The sequence below is a fragment of the Oryzias latipes genome, chromosome 17 (assembly GCF_002234675.1).
Source record: "Oryzias latipes chromosome 17, ASM223467v1".
Lineage (NCBI taxonomy): Eukaryota > Metazoa > Chordata > Actinopteri > Beloniformes > Adrianichthyidae > Oryzias > Oryzias latipes.
Window position 1 is genome coordinate 13,207,842 of NC_019875.2, and position 24,575 is coordinate 13,232,416.

Consider the following 24,575-nt stretch of genomic DNA (forward strand, 5'->3'; position numbering starts at 1 on the left):
TGAACAAAGACAACCGTTTAATAAAACTTTTCAAAATTTATTTCAAAAGCTTCAGGTTTTTTTCTTATTTTTGTTTAACACATTTTATCTTGAAAAAAGGAAACAAATAATCCTCTGTTATATTAAGAAACATTGCACAAAAATAACTTCTTCTTCTCAAACGGCTAACAAGAAGCTACAAAACAGGGAGGGAAGTTCTGCAAAGCCAGAAGCCGCAGCGGACGCCAGTCATCTGCAGCGTCTCCATTTGGTCAGGTGAATTTATATGTGAGAAGCGTTAAGGAATCAGAATCTGCAGACGTCACACTAGAACGCACATGTTAAAATGCATCAATGCAAAGAATGCTGCAAAAATCCATAAAAAAAAGCTCATTCACCTTTAGAAAAGTATTAACAGATAAATACTTTTACCTTTGATTGTCTGTGACTTAGTGTGTAGTTGAACAAACCAAATACGTTGAAATATAAACGTATAGGATATTTGGATATATGACAAAATTAGTTATAGACTTTATTTTTTCTTTTTTTTAAGTGCAAATATCATTTTTTGGAAGAAAATCCAGTGAGTTCAAGTGTGTGGTTATGCATCTTCTCTAATACCAGGGAGAGTCCAGCATGGGATTTGAACCCCTAACCTACAAACAAAAAAGTGAGGTCCAGATTCGAGATTCATTTTTGTTTGTTTTTCTCTTCCGTGCCTTTTTCATTGTTGAACTCTAAAGTGTCTGGGTTACTTTTATTCTTTCTATGTTGAGTCTTTCGCTGTGAAAACCTGGAAAAAAGGTTGCAAAACTCCACTAGGGAAGCACTAAACCAGGCTTCTTCTGGTTGAAACGGGTCTGAATTCATATTGAAAGTTTCAGAAACTTGTTTCTACACCAAGACAATAGGTATTCCAAAGATGACATCATGAAGGACCACTGTCTGACCTCTGTTTTTCTTCAATGACGTCGCATCGCCCACATGGATCAGACGTCAACATTAATGTCCACGTCTGTGATTGGCTGGCTTTTGTGGTGCATTTGTAATGCTGTGCCCTGCTGTTTCATACGGAGTCCGTGACCCGACATTCGTAGAAAAAAATAAATAAAGCCAATCCCACGAAACAATAGTTCATGTGATGAGTCATTCATAAACAAAGATGACTTGGTGCTTCCCCATGTCATATTCTGATATTCATTTATCCTGTTGTAATTTGAATGCACCTCAGTTACAGTAGTGACACGTTGATCGGTCGAGATGCATTATGGGATATCTGTGATGCATGATGGGGTACGTACAAAGCTACATGTTTTGTACGTATTTTCACCGAGACAATAAATAAATAGATCCCCTAGTTTGATTCTTGTCTTTATTTTTTTCCTCTCTTGAATTGTTGTGGGTCACAGAGACACGGATTAGCGGCGGAAAACGGCATCTGCAGCAGGACGGAGGATGTGAATGAACGCAGACATGGAGACATGATCACTGATGCTTTTGGAGAGCTTTTTCACATAAACAAATCCCATCTCCAAGCATTCCAAGTGTCTTCCATGCATTGAAATGCTCACATCTGTGTTTATGAATGACTTCTCACATGAATTAATTATTATTATTATTTTTTCCCCCATGTCAGGTCACGGGCTCCGTAGTCTCAAGCACAGATAAGAGAGTAAACACGGTTCTGTTTGTAAAAGGAGACTTTTTTTTTTTAAAGGCTTGAACTGAACATGTATTCTGTAACAGGAGACAGTAACCAGGTTAGTTTGGTTAAGGTTAGACCTACATATGCAGTCATATTTGTATGAAGGCTCTGCATGAAAACTGCAGAACAGAAAGGACCAGACTAAATCAAGGAACCAAGCAGCATTGTGGGTAATAACTGTATTATAGACGCTCCCGTCTGCTTCTAATCTAGTAGATAGACGTGATGTTCAGACGAGAGGTACTGGCTGCTGACATAACAGAAAATAAGCTTCAGGCTGTGAGACGTCATCAGCTGAAAGGATATGATTGATAGTCCAGCTTCTGGGTGAGAACTCCGGTCAGAATGAACTCTGCATTGTGGACATCTGCACAGATCAGACAAGATACAACATTCATTAGAGACGACGACGTTCCAAAGAAGCTGCAGGTTGGCTGCTTCCTCAAAAATCATATTTTACCACTGATAGGGAAAAAAAAGGGTCAGGAGCTTTAGAATATGGAGCAAAAAAAAAAAAAACTAATCAGAGGCACAGCACTACACAGATGCAGAGAAACTCACACCTCAGACTTTGTGAACATCAGTTTCAACAGAGAGAACAGGAACAAACATCAGGCCTTCCTGTCCTCTGCTGAATTGAAATCTACACACTAAGACCAGAATCGGCCGTTTGAACCCCATGATCCTCGACTACATAAACGTCGCCACCTCCACTGAAACCAGACAGAGGGAAGCTCCGCCCCCAGAACCTGTGGAGATCTGCAGACGCTGATCATAAGTTCAGATGCGTCTCGTACAGAACTTTGATCTTCCTGCTTAGCTGCTGGCTTTGCTGCCATCCTTTAACTGATGAATCTGTTGGACCACAGCTCCACCTGCTGCAAAACGGGGAAACAACAACAACAAAATTCCACTGTGATGGTTTTAATGATCAATCACCAATACTTGATCCTGCTTCCGCTCAAGCAGAAGACAGTTGATAATCCATGTTTTCTCTCTGGAACGGACAGCTGGAAGTCTGCAACAGAATGCCCTCCTTGATCTTCTCACTACCTACTGTTTTACTGTCAAAGCCTTCCCAGAGGTCTTGAATGCTGATTATTGTCTGTTCCTGATTCACAACCATTTGAATAAAGAAATGCTCAGAAATGCCTGGTTTTCTCTACGCATATCCTCCATCAGACAAATGCTACCAGGACATGATAAAAACACCATTTTCTTTAGAGCAGGTTTGCTTTGTTCTTGCTAACATTGTAGAAACGGACACTTTTGACCTAATCAGGCCAGAATCACCACTTTTTTCGAGTTTTAGAGAGTACAGGGAAGTGTACTATAGAGAAGCAGTCACAACAGGGCACTGCTCTTTGATATTTCACAAAGTTTAACTGAGCTGCTGCTTGAAGAAACGCCGTTTCATTTCAAATCAAATACTAGAAGACATAGCATCTTAAAGAGCCTATATCATGCTATTCCTTAGCCTTTTATAGTAAACAATATCCTTCTATATGATAATATACCTTTGGCAAAATGAATGTTTTTTTTTTACTTAAATCTGTTATTTTTGAGCCTTTTTGTGTTTCTGATTCTTTTTCCCCCCCAGAATGACTGCAGATGTCTTGTTTTCCTCAGATGCTACTTTACATGTCAATTTAATTGCTTGTGGGTGCCGCCCATTTCATGACATCATCCCAGAGCCGGCCTCAGCAGTGTCTGCGTTTCGCCCACAAATACGAACAACATCCAAACTTTTGCAAAGATAGATGTGCATCTTCTGCATAGAAAAGGAAAGAGTTTTGCTGATCACTGCTACCTCTGTGGAGAAAATGTGTGTGTGTGTGTGTGTGTGTTAGCCTGGGGGCGGGGCTGGCAGTGCAGACTCTTCCTGGAAGGGGCGGTTCCCCACTTATTTACATCACATGTGAGAACCTGCTTGTTTTCCTGGCTTGGGAGGGGCCGGTGCTCAGAGAGCAGCTTTTTTAGAGGAATATTTAGAAATGCGAGGACAGATCAAAGTACCACTTTGAAGTTTCTTTTGGAAAGGAATCTTGTTTTAGTTAGACTGATCGCTGTGTGCACTTTACCTATATTTTTCATAAAGTATTCTCTGCATAGGTGGAGATCGTTGTCACAGGATATGAGGACGATCTCTGGGAGGTTCTGCAACAAAAGACAAAGTCAGCGACTCTCATTCAACTCAAACGGCGGCTGTTGCTGCACGATTGGCAGGTGCAGCACCTTGTTCTGTTTGTGCTCCATGATCTTCCGGTACGACGGCTGCTTGGTGAGCAGCTTCCCTCCAGCGCTCTCAAGGATTGCCTTCATGGTGCTGAAGCTGGGGCAGACTCCCGGAGTCAAGTAGAAGTACTTTCCCTGTATCAACCATCACCACAAAGACAAGCAATAGCACCATCGCATCACGCTCAGACAGTTTCACCTTCATTCATTTCACTCTTTACTGTTTCTATCCTCCAGTCTAAACTCTCCCTGAATCAATGAAGTGGATTCTTCAATGATTCTTCCTTTTCCCTTCAAATTAAAGCTCATCTACTTTTAAAACAATGCGCAAAAGGATTTTCTTTTAACTAAAGGGAAGCCTAAAAAAGCTGCACATTCGGTTGTTAATGAAATTTGAAAGAAATGAGTATTTTAAGCTAAAGTTGATTTTTTGTGTCACCTTGAAGAGTGGAGCGCTGTGGGCTTTCCTCAGAGACTCCTCCAGACTGAAGTTGAACAACACCTCTGCCTCAGCATCCTTCAGAATAAAAGCCTGTTCACCTGAAAGAGACATTTACAAAGTCAGTTCAGCTGAACACAACTTCCTCCTCCTTTAATGGAAAACCAAAACCCAGGCCATCTTAAGGAGCAACACAAAGAAATCAAAACAAGTAGGAAATTAGTGAAAATGATCGTAATTTAATATTATCCACATGATTTAAGATTTTAATATCTTCAAAAGATATTTTTCATAAGCTAGATGACTAACAGAATGTAATAAAGATTTAATGACGGCAATACATGTCATTTAGTCGAAGAAAATAAAAGATCAAATAACGCATCAAGGTTCTTTTTTGTCTAACAAAACGCTTATATGGGTTGTTTACATGCTATTAGACTGCAGATACTATTCTACAACTTAATTTTATGTCAGAAGGAAAAGGTTTCAATGCTGAAGCATAAAGATTTTTAATATTTACTGAAAAGGTTTTGGACATACTTTTTAATATAATAGCTTTTTGTGTCATTTGAGGTCATCCTTTCATTTGTTGCGTTTTTGCCGCCCAGTCTGGCGTTTATTGCACTCAGGAGCGTGTTCGTGAAGCAGAACTGCAGAGATTCATGCATTCCTCACATCGAATAAAAATGTATAATAAACTAGCAAAAATAATTTAGGGGGGAGAATTCATACGGCTTTTACTTCTTCTCACTCCCTTTAGGAAATTTCTTGCTTTGTTTTCCATATTGTCCTATTTTTTCACTAAAAGTAAAATACGATCCCATCACTAGGAAGTCTTTGCACCCATCACAGTCAGTAGTTCTCAAAGGACGTTGCTTCAGGTTTTGCTCGAATTCAGGCTTAAAAATAAAATCCCACATAACGCATACTTTTTTTTTATCCTTGAGGTGGGAGATATTTCAATTCATATTGATTAGATGGCTTTCTGAACTGGATGCGATGCACCTACCTACAAACTTCTGGCTTCTCCAGCTCTCCTCCAACCACTCGGGGCTCACTATGTGTTTGACCACCGACATGGCAGTGAGGAACTTGACGGTGCGGGTCACCTTCACCGCCACCAGGTGAGTGGCTTTCAGGCTATTTTCAGCCAATTCCCCGCCGAGAGCGTGAAGCCTCTGCACAACATTGAACAAAAACGCGACACATAAGAAAATAAATCACTCCGTACGGAAAAACGTCTAGATGGGAGGAAGTTGATCTAACCTTTGTGAGCTGCTGCACCTGTGGGGGCTCAAAGCCGGTGAAAATAACATGTGGAGTAGATTCTGGAGGGAGTTTCTTACTGGGGGAATGTATTTCCTCCAACCTGTACACAATCACAGAATGGAAGGGTGAAGTATTGAAACACTGAGTAGCTCAAAGTGCTTCAATGGAAATAATAATAAAACAAATTGATGAAAAGTCAGAGTCCTTTATTATCCAGACAGTTCCCAGGATGGACGCCGTTCTGTCTGAGACAGTTTTAGATTACTACCTAATCCTAAAACCATTAAATTGTGGTGCTAGAGAGGCCTACCTCCTCCTTCCCCATTTTTATACTTCAGTGGAAGCTCATTTGCAGCGCTGACATCAACTGACACAGGACTGGGGTCATCAGAGCTCACAGCTCAAAACTAAACTCAGTCAAGTCTATAAGGTTTCTACAAAATTCTGGTGCAAGAAAACATCTGGACGAGTCGCATCCCACCTCTACTTCGAAGTAGGGCTGGGTTGATAAAGGGATTAATCAATCTGAATCGATCCAAGCTTTATAGATCAATAATCGATCCATAAAAGCAGAGATGACCTAACACAAAACAGCCGTAAGGCGAAAGTCTGCTAGCTTGATGCTAAGGTATAATGGAAAATCCCATAGGACGGCTAATGCTAGCGCTCGTTTGACCTAAACCTTGCTGTCTAATAAACAGCTTCACATATTTATTGGGATTAATTTTTCCAATTTTTTTTAAGGAAACATTTTTAAAGTAACCATTTGTGGTCTAAAGCCAATTTTTTTCTCATATCTTCTAGAATAAAGTGTAATGCTGTAGCGTCAGCTCCACCTAGAGACCAAAAAGAAATGCCCTCAGTAGAGGCAAAACATAAGGATCTGGGGCCTCATTTATAAAACTTTGCGTAGGATTTGCGTCAGAAGTGGCGTACGGATAAAACATAGGACGTGCGTACGCACAGAAATATTCAGATTTATAAAACCGTGCGCACGCACATCCTACGCATCTTTCCCTTAATAAATCACAACCAATTCTAAATGCAGCGCAGCTTTTGCGGCCTCATGACACGCCTATAGTTCCCCATAAATAGTCCGTGAAACGCCCACGAATGAATATTCATTGATTGCAAAACCATGCCAAACACGGAGAGAAAATCAAAAAAACGTAACTTCACTCAATGTGAAGTAGAAGTTATTGTTGGCGAGGTGGAAAAGAGGAGAAAAGTGTTTGTTTGGAGGGCACAGTGTGGGCATTACTAATGCCAAAAAGCCACGTGAGTGGCAAACTGTGGCAGACGCCGTAAATGCTGTAGCCTCACAACCTCGGACCGTGGCCGGTAGTGCTCCTCTGTAACGCCGGGCCCAAAAGCCCACAGAGGTCCAAGAGGACGGCTCGAGGAAGTCGGAACCGGCTCATAAGCCACTCATAAGCAAATCTTCTTGCTGTCTAAAGATGCGTTCTCTCTGAATTCTTCCATTTGCCACATCTTCTAAGAGCGCAAGATCAGCCATTGTGCGTCATTACGCATTGTGATGGGGCATTTTATTTCCCTCCATTTAATTACATCTGACAAGCTGCAGAAGTCGGTAATAATCGACGTGGAAATGGGAAATTGTTCAGCGCAAATGTAATTTCTTGTTGCTTTCTGAATGGTTGAGACATACGCCATACATTGTTTCATCAAAAATAAAACAAACTAAAGGCATATGCATGAATACCATAATTCCGTAACTGATGAAGAAGGTTTTACTATGAAAGCAACTTTCCCCAGTGGACAATTAGTACGTCTGTCCGTCCGTCCGCACGCCCGCACCTATCTGCTCCGCCAGACGGACACACTGACGGGAATGTCAGTTTTGTACATTATTTCGTTCTGTTAACTATTATTTATGAGGATGAATTGCACTACATGCCAATATTGTAGAACATATTTCAATTTTCTTTCTGCAAATAAGTGTTCATTTGAATTTCTGTTGTAATTTTCGTTTGATTGTTTTTGTTTGTTTCACTGCTGATCGATCAAACGGGTGTTGGTGTAGGCTGTTAATTGTAAGACTTGCTTTGTGAAGTCTTCATGTTATTTCTGAGAGGCAGGATCGTCATTCTCACTTTCACGTGTTTCTTCCATCTGCCGACGGTGTCGCCGTTTCTCATTTCACCCGTTTTTGTGCGTACGCCTGGGTCAGAGCTTGCGTGAAGGACCGCACATTTTCCCGTCAAGTTTGCTTTTTATAAATCTCAACTATTGCATAGAGAGTGGCGTACGCCTTCTTTTGTGCGTACGCAACGTTTATAAATGAGGCCCCTGCACATTTCTTTTGCAGCTTCTCTTTTTAAGAAACCCTGGTGTTAACAATCTCATTGGTTTATTATTTCACTAATACATTTTACAGTATGTGAACTGTATTAGATTAATAAGAATATCTTCAAAAGATAAATAGATTATTAATGTATTTCTCTACAAATATGTCTAAATGTGTAAACCTTGTACAATCGCATTGATCATGAATTGAATAAATTCTAGAAATTCTTGGTGATACCAGCCCTACATTGAATAATTGACGTCTCCCATTTCTACAACGATGAAGACAATTACACTTTTAGTCGCATAAAAAAAAACAGTGAGAAAAAAAGTGAGAATGGCAACTATGGTTGGAGATAACAGAGGATTATTAAATTATTAAATTGATGAATTGATTGGACTGACAAACAGTAAAAAATTTAGGTAGAAAAATAGTTTTCTTGGATTACTAACCGCTTTTTTTGATTTTTCTGTGATGAACGTTGGTGAATTTAAAGCTTAGAGATACAAAGAGATGCAGAGAAATCCTCCATCAACCATGGCTTAGAGTTTAATGAAGATACATGGTCCACTGACCTGGCCTTTTTGCTCGCTGGAGCACTGCTGGAGTCAGATGCCTTCTGCTTTAACAGTAGATGCAGATTCTGCAAAATGAGATGAATGCAACAGGTTGAGTGGAACATTTGACTCACTGATGAATTAAGCCTCCACACTGATGGTATAAGTCAAACACGGGGGTATTCAGTCATCTATAGCAGAGGTCCCCAACCCCCGGGCCGCGGACCGGTACCGGTCTGTGGGTCATCTGGTTATCGGGCCGCACAGAAAGAATAAACAACTTACATTACTGCCGTTTTATTTATTTTGGAATCTGAAAGATGTTTTATTTTGAAAAATTGCCAGATTCTCTGTGCCATCCGTCTTTGTCACTCTTGATGCAAGGCGCTCTTCTCGGTCACATGACAGGTTACCGCTAAAATAAAACCCAGGAACTAGCAAAATGAATCAAAAACAAACATCTTTGGAAAGTTTCTTTACCAAGGGGAAAATGCACAGCCAGGACACAGAAGAGGAGCCTTTGACTTCCAAAAAAAGAAAGCTACATGTAATAGACAGTTCTTCTTTTTTGCACCACGAGTGTGGGAAGGGGAGAGGATGATGAGACCTGTGCGATGTACAATGTCATGCATGTCAAAATTGTCTGACATCATACCGGTCCGTGGCGCTAAAAAGGTTGGGGACCACTGATCTATAGGAAGCATCTGGAGTCTGAAAATCTTTTTCTGACAGAGATGAGCCGCAAGCGTCTCGTAAAATCAGAGGTTGCAGTTCTCTCTTTAGGCAGTCCTGTAAACAGACTCTGCCTAAATGTGTAGCAGAACCTCCTAAAGAACCAGGAACTAAAGCCCAACAGGAAACAGCTCAGGTACATTAAGGCAAAGTGTCGGCATTTGCTCACAGTTCAGCGGGAGGCAGAGAGTGAATGCTTTTAGCAGGAACCTCAATTATTATGTTGAATCGTTAGGTTGAACTTCTCTTAATCATTTTACAACAGTAGAATCACTGAAACTCAGAGGAGAATCAGCCATTTTAAAGCCTGATGGGCGAACAACAGAAAACTGACACAAAAATCATGATGAACTGATAGGACTGAAGTGAATTCTGGACCTTGAGGGAGATTCAAAGTTGATTTAAAAGTACAGTCTTGTTTTGTTTTGGTCACTTCCCTGACTAAAATTCTGACTTGGTGCTAGGGCTGCACGATATGAGGAAAACTCGCATTGTGCCATATTAGTGATCAATAACGCAATGACGATATAACATGCCATCCATGAACAAATAGCAAAACAACCAAAAACATTTCTATTTCTCTGAAACAATTTAATTTAAATTAGAGTCAATGTAACTTAAATTATACTCCAAATGACCCTCATCTACATAGGAGGCAGTCATCTAACATAATAGGCCTCCTTCTGATTGGTCAACATCTTGAAGGCGTCCATCTGATTGGTCAAATGCATAAATTGATTTATTTGATTCGCTAAAAACTTCATGCTGCCATAAGATTGTTTTAGCACATTTAAGGTAACCATATATTTAAATTTCACCATTTTTTGTAATTAGTATTGCATAGCTTGATATTGCGATAACGATACATTTTAGATTTATTGTGCAGACCTATTTAGTGCCATATCATAAACAATTAAAAATAAATATATCAAATTAGCAGATATTAGTCTGAAAATATCAGCATATTTACACAAAGCCAACATCCTGCATCTCCAGTTCAGATGAACACTAAACCCTCAGAACGGTGGAATAATCCAAACTCACCGCCAGCGCCTCAGGTGAAACTTTGACTGCAGTTCTCCAAGCAGCTGCAAAAAGAGGAAATCCAGCACGATGATCAACAAACACCGTGTTGGAGACGCCCACATTTTTAAACCATTCAGTTTCTATCTGGTTTGGGGTGAAAACAAATGTTCCGGCTGCTCATACCCAACAGGTTTTGGACCAGCTGTGGATTAGGAGCCAGAGGTTCCGGGTGGCCGTAGAAGGAATATCGGCTGTGCTGGATCTGCCGCAGCGCCTCAAAGTTGCCCAAAAGTATATCACACAGCCACTGAGCGTTGACGCAGGCGATCTTCCACTCTTTAGCCTTTTCATACTTAAGTCCACTCGGTCTGCAGAGAAATTAATCCACTACCATTAAAGTCATTCCATTTTCAAACAGGTGATACAGTTGTTGAAAGCAGCCGAAGGGGGACAAGTTCGACGGTGTGTCGCCCTTTGGTGAAGTCCCACAATCCTTCACTTGGCTGCAGGCTGGCCGAGAACTACCAATAACTACCAATCCACTTGTAACAAAAGCAGCAACTAATTGAAGTTGTGCTGCTGTAAGTTGTAAGTTCAGAGGCGGAGTGAATCAGCTCAGTAGACATTCGACAAACGCACCAGGTTTGGGATTTTTGCATGCAGTCTGCAGTGCTGCTGAGTTTTAAAGCAGAGAATTTGCTTCTGAGCATCCATCACACTGATGCGTTCCACAGCACTCATTCATCTTCCCAGCCTTACTCTTTGCAGATGAGGACGGTGTTGCTGCGGCACAGGTATCCTGTGAACCTGGCACCGGCCAGGTAAGCCATCAGCTTCAGGTCGTCTCTGTCGGCATCCACGAAGCCCGTCACTGATATGATCTGAAAGAGGGGTCACGGCAAACAAAAAGCTTCAACGCCACAGCACAGTCCAAGGTTGAAGAGATCAGTTCTTAGAATTTAAATGGATTCATTGAGTTTATTCTCAGCGGAGGATTTCTTGATAATAACACCCAAAGGGCAGAAACCTGTCAGTCCGGACAAAACAATGGTAGATGACAGCTTAGAGAGACACTAGACAACCGTTTATCAGTTTTACTATTTCTTAGCCCTTTTGCACCAGAGCTTTAGCTCCAGTGTTTACATTCTTTGGACTTCCGTAACTCTTTAACCGTTTACGCAATTAACACAATTCCAACAGATTCTGAAGTGGAGAGAAGCAGCTTTGCACCAATATGCAACACTTTACTGACGTAAAGATACTTTTCTTCAGAAGTACGTTAATTGCGTCAACGGTTAAAGAGTTGCTGTAGTTCAAGGAGCCTGTGTTATTTAGAGAACAGCTCCAGTATGAAATGATTAGGCGCTATTGCAAAAACTACCGGTAAGTGTGGCCTTTGTTTTTTAATGAGCCAAGAGTTTGGCTATTGTGACGCATGAGCCAGGCATCCGATGAGAAACCCATTTTAGATGGAATCTTTCAGTGGTGCGACCAATGAAAATCTTGGATCACACCAGCCGTTTGGTGGTAAAACCAAATAAAATTGCTGCAACCCTGAAAGTATTCATGTAGTTTAATGAGACATTACCCCCATATTGTTGTCTTAAACAATCAGTGGGACTATGGTGAGACTAATACATTTAGAGTTAAAGCGCTGAATTAAAAAAAAACTCAATACATTTGTAAAACACATTTGATGCTATAAAAACGCACAGTTCAAGTGTCCCCTCTCCCCAAAACGCTGTACAAAGTGGACTTACATGCTGAGAGCAGGGTTTTGCCCCCGGAGGGAAAGCGAAGGGCAAATGCAGAGTCCGGTGAGGAGGAACCATTCTCTTCTTCTTCAGCACTGTGTTGAGCCAGTGAGCCGTGACGCATCGCTTTCCTTCTCTGAGAGCCTGATGGAGATAAAGCAGATGGTTGAAAGGCTAACAGACTCTGGTAACTCTCCGGTCACTGGAATGGTCTTTCAGAGTCCAATCTTCATTTCTCTCGATGAAGCACACATCTAAAGAAAATAAAGCTCAAAATGGCATTTCTGAGGATTTCTTGATTCAAATTGGTGTTAATCAGGAGCAGAGAAAAGAAAATGCAGTTTGAAAAGCTTGCAGCTGTTCCGTAGAAGCTACTACGGGTGGATCATCAGCTTCCTGCTCCGCTCCATTCTGATGCATCCACTTGCAGACAAATAGATCCACGATCTTCATTATCCTTGTCTGAGCTGGAACCTGGATCAAAAGTGTACGACTGGATAGCTCCAATATTGCTCAGCATTTTAGTCGCACACATAATGATAGGTTGGGGGTGCGAGGGCTGTAAGCCAGCAGGAGAGTGTAAACAGGTGGCTGACGAGGAGTGGGAACGGGTTTGCTCTGCGCCAACAGTCCCGCCTACAAGTCAGAGGCAACTTTCTAATGAACTCCTGCTGCTCTGCAGAAACTATGTCCTAAAAAAAACAACACAAGTTTTTGGGTTTTGTCTAAAACGGTACAATTAAAAGACCACTGGGAACACTTTTAAACTAGATCAAAAGATGATCGGAGAAGGACTTTAAGAACTGAATTATTAATCTCTCCTACATGATCAATCATATAATAGTTTGAATTGAAAGGGATGCTACCCGTACATGTCCCTCATGGGTCAAAGTTCAACAGGTGCACCAAAAGATTTGATTTTGAACAACTGAGTCCGATTGTACAGGTAAATGAGCTTTGCGGTGGGTTCTTACCTGTACGTACACGTTGCTGACCTGACTCTCACATAGAAGATGAGTGCAGCGGCTGGTGAGGGTGGGATCCACGGTACCTCCACAAGCCTGGATGACCTGGTAAAGGAGTTTGGATAAGTAACATTGACCAACCTCGTTTGCCTGCAGTCTTTTTCTGAATGGTGGGGTTGAGTTCCTACCCGTTTCCATGTAGCGAGTAACTGTTTGTCTGCCATTTGCTCCGGATAATCAGCAATAACAAACACACATCCAAGCAAAAAGCCATCCTGTGGAACTGAGAGCAGGAGTTCTGGTTCAGTATTAGTATTTCCCAACAAATGAATCCAGATTGATGCTGTAACGACTCACTGTCTAGCCCTGGTTCATGTCCAAACAGCTGGGAAACAGGCTGTGGGTGGTGAGGCTGTGGGTGCTGATGCTGCAAAGTGGTGGTCTGCTGCTGTGGAAGCTGGAGGACCTGCTGGTTCTGGTTCTGCAGATGCTGCTTCTGGAGGTGCTGCATGTGCTGCTGTTGCTGCAGCAAATGTTGTTGCTGTAGATGCTGTTGGTGCAACTGCTGTGGATTCTGTTGTTGTTGTTGCTGTTGCTGCTGCTGCTGCAGCAACATCTGCATGCGCTGCTGCTGGAGCTGCTGCAGATGTTGCAGCTGCTGTGGCAGACCTGGTCGCAGGAGCTGCTGAGGTCGCAGCTGCTGCTGGGGGAAGGCGTGGGGCTGCTGCTGCTGCTGGGAAAACATTTGCTGTTGATGCATTTGTTGTTGTTGTTGTTGTTGTTGTTGCTGCTGCTGCTGTTGCTGTTGTTGGTGCAGAAACTGCTGCTGCTGAGAGAAACCCTGTTGCTGAGCAACCTGTGACTGTTGCAGCTGCATCATCTGATGCTGCTGAAGGTGCATTATGGGATGCTGCTGCTGCTGCGGTAACTGGTGGTGTTGCTGGGCAGTCTGGTGTGACTGCTGAAGCAACTGCTGCTGTTGCTCTGCTGTGACGGACTGGCCTGTCAGCTTGGAGTGGTTAAAAGCGGCGGGGTTGCAATTGCTCGGGGTCTGAAGGCGGTTCTGATTGGTCTGAGGCTCCATAGCTTTCGTTTGATTCCCTGCGAGATTTTGGATGATCTGCAGGGAGACAAAGAAATACTTTGAGAAAAACAGAACTTAAGCATCTTTAGACTAACCACCACTCATGGAAAATCAGCTGTCAGGAACGCATGACAACAAATAGCTTTTGAACAAAGTGGAGCAGGAGCTACTGAGGAGGATGATACTTGCTTTCTGATGCTTTTTTGTGTGACTTTTGTCAGAAGTTAATGCCATTTATAAAGTTAGTAATACTCAAGTTTAGTGTTAAATAAAAGTACTTCAGGTTCAGATTCAGCCAAGTTTACAAACAACGACAGCATTTACTGTCAATTTTGATGCAGACGCAGACCATAATAATAATACCTTATAATATGATCTATAAGGTGTAAAATTATAACAGTATAATCTGTAACAATAAAGTATCCGACATGCAATGTTAAATGGTTTTCATGTACATGGTTTGTTATTTGTCTTCTCCCTCCTGTTTTTCACGTAGAAAAGTATCAATAAGAATACCGGATTGATGCCACATTGATAAGAGGAGTAGTATTGATCGAATCTTAACAATACCCATCCCTAGTTTTAAAAGCCCATCCATCCATTCATTCATTTTCAGATCCCAATGCATTCCTTTCAGGGTCAGTGGGTTGCTGGAGCCTATCCCAGCTGCTGTTGAGTGAAGGGGGGTTTATGCTGAGCAGGTCGTCAGTCTATTTCAGGTCCACACATTCACACTTGGGGACAATTTTGAATCACCAATTTATCTATGGATCATGTGTTTGGACAGAGGGACGGAGCTGGAGTCCCCGCAGAAATCCCACACGTGGACGAGGAGAGTATGCCAAGTCCAGCTGGAATTTCAAGCAGGGCGTTCTGCTGTGAGGCAAGAGAGCTAACCACGACACCCCCATGTAGCCTTAGCTTTAAAGGCCTTTTTACTGACAACCATGAACTTAAGGCCTGATCAAACCCTGTGGAGCAAACGTTTTGCCAGGCTGGGATTCAAAAACTGTTTTTTTCAGCTGCAGTCATTGAATGATGGTTATGAAGTGCAGGTCACTGAAACCCATCACCATAGAACACCAAATCTAAATCCTGATCGTGAATTACTCATTTGTTTACTAAACCAAAGTGGTCAGAATGATTCTTCTTGACTTTCCTGCTGCTCCCTTTAGTGGTCGCCACAGTGAATCAACAGCCTCCATCCATTTCTATCCACCCTCCCCCGACATCAACCCCCGTCATGTCCTCCATTACATCCATGAACCTTCTTTCTTTTCCCACATATCACTCCAGTCTTATCACCTTTTACCAACAGAACTACTGATCCTCCTCTCAACATGCCCACAGATCTCAATCTGTTTGCTGGCATCCACCTCCATAGCATCCATCATGAGCTGTTCCTCTGATAGATACTTTCCTGCCACTCCAGACTTCCATCGCATCTGTTGTCTTCTTTTGCCTGAAGCCATATTGTTGATCATAAATGTTCATGTCTGACTTCAGTCTAGTTTCCACTACTCCTAATAACTTCTTTATGCGACTCATCAGCTTATTCCTCTGTTTCCACAACTCAGAACGTCCCTCTTGTTTTTCAAAATACACTTTTACTCCATTCTTCAGGCATCATGTCACTCTTCAAGGTGGATAATCTCATCCATCGTCACGACAACGTTCATTGACAAACACACCCTTGGCAAATACCAAAAACTGAACTCAGAGTCCTCCCAACTGCATTAGAAGGATTAACCACAGAGGAGATAGATGGAGATGGGCAGCAGTAAGTGTGTGTGAAGAAGCTTTTTACATGAGCGACGTTGGGTGGTCGGTTGGCAGTCTGCACATCAGAGGCATTGGTGATGTTGCAGAGGGTTATCATGGCCGTACTCCATCCAGGAATGCCTTCAGGAACCGGTACACCTACAGAAAACAAATGAAAGGTGGAAAAGAAATTCAATCCTATGCAAGCGTTCTCAGAATAGAGCCACGCCATCACCAAAGGATTACATTTTCATCTATCCCTATAGAAGAGGGGCGTCACAATCACAACTATTAAAACAAATTCAATATGGCTTAAAATAAAGGGTTGTAGCTGTGACAAATCCTTAAAATCTTTTAGCAAATTTAGCAACAATTATGAACTTTCAGATTAAAAGGCCACTTTTGTGGTGTAATTCTGGCTTCTCCATTATAAATGCAAAAGTATTGTGTTGCTGTCGGTCACATGACTCACAAAACCTTATTTAAGTACTTAAACTCTATTGGGGGATCATATTTAATGGATTCAATGCATCATGTGCAGGGAAGGGAATCTCAGGGTGACTCTCGATACGACGTGATTCACCATACATGGATCACAATTTCATATTGCAATTATCAATGTTACCTTGATCATCTAATATACCACTATTATATAAACAAATATATCTTTATTTTCGATGAAACCTTTTTTTTAAACAATTTAAAACACAATATATGAATTTAACCATCCTTTGCAACAGTAAAATAAAATGATCAATAAATACTGCTGTGTCTTTGTAATAAAAACATACACTTAATGATAACTAATGAACAAAGCTCCAATTATGAACTAAAATGTATATCAAATAGCCTCAGTGGAATTAAAAATTCACAATGATGTACTTTAATTATTAATATGAACATTCAGACCCATATTTCGTCACACCCTAGTCTTGTGTGCTATTGTGTTTATAGATGACTTTATTAATCCCACGATGGGGAAATTTCATTTATCTGCAGCAGCAACAACGACATTCAGAAATAATATATATAATATAACATCAAAAAGGACATTCATATCAAATTATTAACAATTTTTATTAAAACTAATTAATAAAAATATTATTAGAACTATTATCAAAATGATTAAAATAATTATTAAAAAAAGAGAGCAATTATAATGTCAAGAAGATAGCATCCTTTGCTATTCATTTTCATTAAGTTATGAATGAATATCTGAAATAGATTTTACAAACATATGTATTTTTATCATCTCATCTTTGAAATCAATCATTCATGGAGGATCACAATACATCAAATATTTATCAATTGTACGATTTCCTGGTCATTGCAGGTTTGCGCTGCTTATTGGCTGTTGTACAACAGGTTTTACGGTTGCCATGGTGAATGAAGGATGTGGACTCAAAGAGCATGCCGTAAAAATCTAGATATTTTTCTTCCTGGAACTATTTATTCAGTAAAGCTTGCATTTTTGATGCATTGATTGCTTGCTCTCCATATGACTGACATGAACCCTTTTACACTGGAGCTCTGGTTCACATTCTTTCTACGTCTGTAACTCTACATCCGTTGACGCCATTAATACAATACCAACGGATTCCAAAGAGGAGAAAAATGCCACACCCTATGGTAATGAAGTGCTTCCGAGATCAACATAAATCAAGTAATTCTGTCATGGAGGAAAGCAGCCTTGCGTCATTTATTTGTGCAAAGCCGATATGAAAAGCCGCTTTTCTGGGCGTCAGAATCGGCTGATTCGCCTTCATCCCATAAACCAGGGGTCGGCAACCGGCGGCACCGGAGATGCATGCGGCTCTATCATCCCTGTGTAGCGGCTCTCCGTGGTTTGGTAAAATAACCACCATGTTCCAAGATTGCTGTGGTGCCTTCAACACCATCAGGTAGTGCGAGCGGGCAGGAGGAAGAGGGCAGCGTGAACGCGCGGAGGGGGCGTGTCTGAAGCTGTGAACGCCGACCAGAGTCTGTTATGGGATGGAAAGTTTTTCTGGAAAGACAGTCAGTGGGGATCTCGTAGGGGACAGATGTACATCAAAGAGCGTGTATTATTCGAGTGTCGCCTATGACATCTTTGAACATACAGACTGCAAGAGATCAAAGGTCAATTGGGCTTCCAACACCAATATACCCCAAAAAGCATTACTGTCAATCAAAATATTTATCTGAAACAAAAACATGTCATCTTCTAAATAGGTAAACTTGGGAAAAATTCATATATATGCTGAAAACACAAATACAGGATGGAAACAGTCATCAGAGGCGGGGCTTTACTGACCTTGCTGCGTGGACTGATTGATGGCAGCGGCGGCAGAGCCGGTCTTTGCAGTTGTTGCTCCTTCGCTCCCTGCTACAGAAGGCACAGTGGAACACAGGTTGATGAGGCCACTCCCCGCAGACGAAGCCAGATCCCTGATACCAGGTGGGCCGGTTCGCCGCCTGGCTGTGCCAGTTGAAACTGGAGCTGTGGGAGTGACAACTTCCGCCGGAGTCCAGTTCAAGTTGGTGCCCTCCTTCTCGGTTGGCGAGTCATCGTCAGAATCGTCGAACATCCGCTCGCTGCGACGCTCCGGTTTGCGAGGAGATGGTGGTGACACAGAGTTCAGTCGTTTAGGTCCCGGGCGACGGCGAGGGCTGGACTCCTCTCCGGAGGAACCACCACTGGATGGTCGCGATCGCCGGGGGCTGTAGCTTCCATCAGAAGGAGAGCGCATATCGGAAGACTCCCCTTCGCTCTCCTCCTCTTCCTCTGGTTCCACATATGTGAGTCTGGGATGATAAAGCGCCTCATCCTTCCTGTTTTTATCTATAGAACAAAGAAAAAAAGTCACTGATTAATCCAGAATAGATCTGTAGAAGTTCTGATTTAATAAACACACTATTGTGAAAAATACAGAGACAGCTACAATATTATTGTAGGTATGATGGTTTTTTTTATTACTGGGTGACCAACCAATACGCATTAATATCTAGGGCACTAGATAGACCTGCACTATTTAGTCTTTTAGGGGCTAGGGAGGGAATTCTGACATAGCTGTAGTCTGGATTTTAAGTAAACTGGTCAAAAAAAAAAAAAAAAAAAAAAAAAAAAAAAAAAAATCGGACATCAGATAGGACAATAGGACAGATAATGTTGGGGGACTTTGTGTCTTATAATTAAAGAACTTTTTACTAATATCTTTGGTAACAACATACACCAAACTACAGCCCACGGGCTGAAAAATGGCAACATGGCAGCAAAATGTGAAAATGTTGACGGCATACAAAAAGCATTCAAGAGTGCAAAAAAAGAAAAGAAAGGCGTGTTGGGGATTTGTGCTGAGGGTTATCCGTCTGTTGGTGATATTATTGCTGTAGAATTTGGATTTCTTTTGCCCCTTCTTTCATGTTTTTCATATGTGCTGAGGTCAACAAATCGTCACTAAGCTTCACTTTTTTCAATGAAATATGTTGGGAAACTTCAAAGAAATAGAATCAGTTTGGTCTAACAAGACAAGGTTTGAAATGAAGGTGAGCTGGATTGCAAAGCAGTGAACAATTTAATCCGACTTTTAAGTATTCAACACAGCAAGAAAGAAAATATCTTACTTCCAGTAAGATTCGATCAGTTAAGTTTCTACAGAAATGTTTTTCCATTTCATTAAATGGTCCAAACAAAACCGTGGTTAAAACCCGAGCAGGTGAGACGGTACCTTTGACGGAGTCTGTGATCCAGTCTGGAGTCACAATCTTGATGCCAGGATGTTTCAGGGCACATTCAAACTTTGCCTGAACACAAGACCAAACAGAAGGAACAATGCTGTGACACTATGACTGGAATAACTGTCATTAGTTTTGCTCGTCATGAAATCCTTAAAGTTTGACTTTAACAAAGCAGAATAGCTGTATAAGTCTCCAAGGATAAAATGAGATGAAGTCTGATCAAGCCACTGATCAGACTGACACTGCTGTGTGCTAAATCCTGAAAAGAGCTGATGTGTCAAAGACGCCTTTAAACCGGAGACACTCCAGGCAGTTTGGGAGTCTGCAGGCGTTTTGGCTCATAGGTCGGCTAACACACCTGTTGACAGGTGCAGACGTCTCATTGACAGTTACATAGAAATCCCTTGCTGCAGTGATTATTATTAAATCATTCAATCATTGTTAAACAACCATTTAGTCCTTTATCAATACCAACAATCACTCAATACAATCACCAACAGGATTATAAATGACAGCCGGTCATTTTTGAAGTCAAACAGCACTTTTGCTGCTTCGATGCATCGTTTCATTTTATTCAAACAAAAAGTGGTCAGATTTGGCTTCTAGCTGCGTGTCGCAAATTAACAGATAGTAGGAAAACTGCATGCAAAAAAAAACAAAAAAACGTATGTGGTTCTGTTATGTGTAAACAAATGCTCTTTCAGGTAACACACTGTTCGCTGTAACCCTTGTACATTCTTACCCCTTTAGCCTCCTTTACCACCAAGTGGGTGACCTTCTTGTTGAGGTTCAGCTGACAATCTCCTCCATAAAAGGTGACGTAAGCCCAGAGAGCGCTCAGATCATCTGGAAGCTTAGAAACAACACAAATCTTTTCATTTATGGCCTCTTCCTTCAATCGAAGCTACAAGGTCAATCAGTTGTTGCTAAAAGAGCAGAGTAGGACCGAGCATGAATGTTCTCAGATGTACAAACACACTTACACTGGGAAGACAAACCGTCACCCCAAAGAAAATCTGTCCTGATTCTGGGGAGAATCCAGTAACTCTGGAGTTCACAGTCAAAGGAAGTCAACTCCAACAATACAAGCCCTTTTTCCAAAGCTTTACATGTTACCATACTGACTTTAGTGCTTGGTTTGGAACAACCTGCAACACTTAAAAAGCCATTTGGGTCAAACTCTCACCAACTACAACCCAGAAGGAACCACAATTCTTACTTCACCCTTTAAAAAAGGGGCAGCACTGCTTTGTATTTCTATCATCATTACCATTATAATGAGAAAAAGAGCTGTTGTGTTTTGGCATGAATAAACCATTTTTAATAGCATTTTTTCTGAAATAGTTTTTAACTTTTGACAGAGGTTTGCATGACATCCTTTAAAAAAAGCTGCAGCAAATGTGGTGGTAGGTAAAGGAATTCCAGTTGTGATTTTAAAATAAAATAAAAGTTTCAGTTTATTTTGTTGTTGATACACCTCAGCCATAAATTCATAAACCAAACTTCTCCAAATTAAATCAGAGCCAATGAAGTTACCGTATTTTTTTGAAAATTTGAGGCCCACTTATCGGGCCGATACCATGCTATCCTTAAGCCTCTTAGAGTGAACTAAATCCAAATATGATCATGTATTACCTTTGCAACACTAAAGAAGGATTTTTTTATGGAATATTTGTCGCAGCTCATTTTCCAACCCGGAAGTAAGACAGCTTGATCTCTGTGTGGGTGCTGCCCATTTGATGACGTCAATCTAGAGCCGGCCTCGGCAGCGTGTCTGAACTTCTGGAAAGATGGTTGTGCATTTGTGCACATAAAAGGAAAGCGTTTAGCCGATCAGTGCTAGCTCCATAGAGAAGGTGTGCGTGTGTGTCAGCCTGGGGGCGGTGCTGGCAGCATGGACTCTTCCTGAAAGAGGCTGTTCTCACTTATCGACGTCAGCGCGTGAGAACCCGCTCCTTTTCGTAGGTTGGGAGGGGCTGGTGCTCAGAGCGCAGGTTTTTAGAGGAACGCTCAGAGATGCATGTGTGGATCAAAAAAGTGGATTTTGCATGATATAGGCCCTTTTAAATCCTTTGATTATTTTTAAAAGTCACTTTTTTGTATGGCTTTGATAAACAGAAGCTGCATTGCTGGATGGAGTGTCATAGCATTACAATGAGCGTAGTCAGGTGGAGTGGTATGTACTGTGATTCAACTGTTTGTGACTTAAATGGATAAAGTTTGACTGTTTTGTTTCGCTTAATGTCTCTTATAGTCAGAAAAATGTGATCCTTTAAAAAAATAAAAACATTTCCTTTTTCCTCAACCAGTGAGCCACAATAGGGAGGTAACTTGGCGCCGGTGCTTCAGGTTGCAGACCCCTAGTTTAGAAGAAATGTGGAACCAGCTTGGGCCTGTATGAGGATTGTGATGGAAGGATACGGTAATAAGTCTCCACATCGCACCGACAGGATCACCCAGGACGGCTGCAGAACACAGAAAAACATGTCAGTGTGTGGTAATGAAGGTATCTATGGATACATGCCTAACAGACTTCTGATGAACTCCAGCAGCAAGATACTGGAGGAAAATATTGCCGAGCCAGAGATCTGCACCTTTAATGCCACACTTAGCTTCTGATAGATGTGAGGTAACAGGATAAAAACAAAAAGTGGAGATATGTTGAAAAAGACCCGCTTTGCTAGATAGGTGAGCATGGTCTCAACACCAGCAGACACAGAGAAGCTGGAGAGGATTGCTCAAGTCTTCTCTTACCTTGACAACAGGCAGGTCAAACACTTCCCTTGATTCGCCGACCTCCGGGTTGTCACCGTCTTCTGCAATGATGTGAGTGGCCAGAGCATTGTAGGACACCTCCTTCCCTTTTCCAGATTTGAGCAAATGGACAACCTGGAAGACGGGCAGAAGACAAACCCATGATTGAAAAAAACAAAAACAGCACAGAGAGGAACCTCAGCAGTAAGATGCCAGGCAGCTTGTATCCTTGCTGGTATCATCTGCTGATCTATAGAAGTTGCTTTTGCCTTTCACGTTGAGTCAATTCAGTTTGGAACGATTGACTCCTTTCTCAAAAGACCCACTCAGATGAAAATAGCGTTTTTTTGTATTTTTAACACTCTTGTTTTTTAATAAAAGAGAACACGTATACAGAAATTTTAGCTTAAAATTGCATTCTGGAGCGTTTTTCTTTTTTCAAATCTCTGTTAATAAGGATCAAAAATTAAAAGGCCATGTTAAAAAAAAACTGTAGTTGTGACATCACAAATACAAGCTCCCTGCTCAGCTCAATTCTGATGCATCCCCTTGTAGGCGACTAGTCTTTGTTTGTTTTTTTAGAATCCATCTAACAATGTGGGGACTTTAAATCGATTTCAAATCATCCACAGCACTGAGGAATCAGTTCCGTCTGTACAAATAGGAAACCAGAGATTACAGACCCAACGCTGCCATTGTTAGCTACTCACACTGAAAACCTTCACTTAATGCTGGAACTATTGGGATTTAAGAGACGTCAGCTTTAAAACGAGCAGAGAAATGTTAGTGTGACACGTGGTTCTTCTGAAATTCAGCAGAAATGTAAAAAATACTAAAACAAATTGCCTTGTTTGACTTAGTTATTAACAATACATTCAAAGAAGGGATTTTGTACTGAAAAGTTAATGTTGCAAGTAAACATGATTTCTTGAAATGTAAATTAATAGTACATTTTAGAAGTTTAAATCCATAATGATTCATTGTGTGCTTCTATAGTATGTGTATTACCTTTTTAGCCAAAGGATCTGTTTCCTAAGACTAACACAAAGCTTTTAGAGACAGTGGATCACTTGAGAATGCCCTTTTGAATAATCTCCATGGGAATTTGGTGAACCCTGTAAAATGCTCCCCCAGGATACAGAAAAGTGTTAATCTGGTGCTGAGAGCAGGCCTGGTTAATCCCTCAGGTGGTATTATTACCTAACATTATGGTCGGGAGTTTAGTCAGGCAGCTACCTTAAAATGTCATCTTTTTCTTTGATGACTAAATAATACTAATATTGATCATAATAACAACGAGATCTATCTACCAGTACACACACATTTTAGAATGATTAAAAGCTTTTAAATAGGCCTTTAGGGGAATTAAATTCAATATGTTTTAAGAGACTATTTGAAGATCCGTGGTCTCCCTGATGAGTGAAATCTGCCTTCATTATACGGCTGTAGCTGAATAGTTACCATCTACTCTCCAGAGGGGAAAACAACGCGCTTAATCTGAAGTTTACCCAGAACTCTCAGCAGTAATCGCGGCTCCGCGCGCGCTCAGTCACGGAGAATGTTTACGGTGACAAGTTAGCACACATAGCAGCCGTGTGTGTGGCCCGCCGCTCCGACCTACGGTCAGCTCGGCCATAATAACTACAGACTATGAAGGTGACAACAACCAGAAACAGAAGCAGACACCTGCCGAATGCAAGTACTATCTGCGCGCGGGCAGCTATCCTCTGACGTCACTTCACGGGCTTGAAGCCCCAGCTAATGCTAACAGCTCCAAGGGCTGCTCTGATCGAAAAACAAAACATATCTTCGGGGGTCAGGACTTCATTTCACTCTTTTACCACCGCGAATCATATGATCAAAACGCCCCAGAGGGTCTCTTGTTTAATCATGTAGAATGCTGATAAGCTACATTGCTAGTTAGCTTCTGCAGCATCACCCCGTTAAGACTGAATGTGTGTGGCTAGTTAGCATGATAACAACCAACACAGTGATGGCTAATGTCCAGAACCTTACCTTTGGGTCAACGTCCCCGACCACGTAGAACTTGACGTCTTTAAAAAGTTCGTCCGGGACAGTCCACTCCTCTTCGGTCATGACTGTCTTTTTACTGTGGAAGACAGATTGTCTGGAAGCCGCTCCCGCCTTTCCACATCCAGGCTCCGCGGGATCTCTCCTACTGCTGCCGCTGCTGCTTTAGCTTAGCTTTAGCGCTGTCAGCTTGTCACCGCGGACGCTCCACCAGCGTCAGCTTGCTCTTGCGCGCTCTTTCAACTGCATCGCTGTGCGC

The 24,575-nt window shown here is 41.6% G+C and overlaps 1 protein-coding gene across 2 annotated transcripts; it reads right to left on the minus strand.

The window, feature by feature from the left end:
- paxip1 (PAX interacting protein 1) lies at positions 1-24,575 on the minus strand. 2 transcript variants are annotated; one of them, XM_011486360.3, is made up of 23 exons: positions 24,302-24,575; positions 22,286-22,420; positions 21,953-21,996; positions 20,515-20,578; positions 20,274-20,384; positions 19,522-19,597; positions 18,108-18,635; positions 15,861-15,973; positions 13,327-14,089; positions 13,158-13,252; positions 12,979-13,074; positions 12,011-12,148; positions 11,010-11,131; positions 10,434-10,618; positions 10,269-10,312; positions 8,511-8,578; positions 5,625-5,727; positions 5,368-5,536; positions 4,359-4,459; positions 3,920-4,054; positions 3,766-3,841; positions 1,991-2,051; positions 1-267 (listed from the first exon to the last, which is right to left on the minus strand). In XM_011486360.3, the coding sequence occupies exons 1-23, from the start codon at positions 24,380-24,382 to the stop codon at positions 252-254; spliced, it is 3,324 nt and encodes a 1,107-aa protein (XP_011484662.1). In that variant the 5' UTR covers positions 24,383-24,575; the 3' UTR covers positions 1-251. The 2 variants fall into 2 exon arrangements, with proteins under 2 accessions (XP_011484662.1, XP_004078979.1); XM_004078931.4 differs by lacking the exon at positions 1-267 and having other exon boundaries at positions 515-2,051.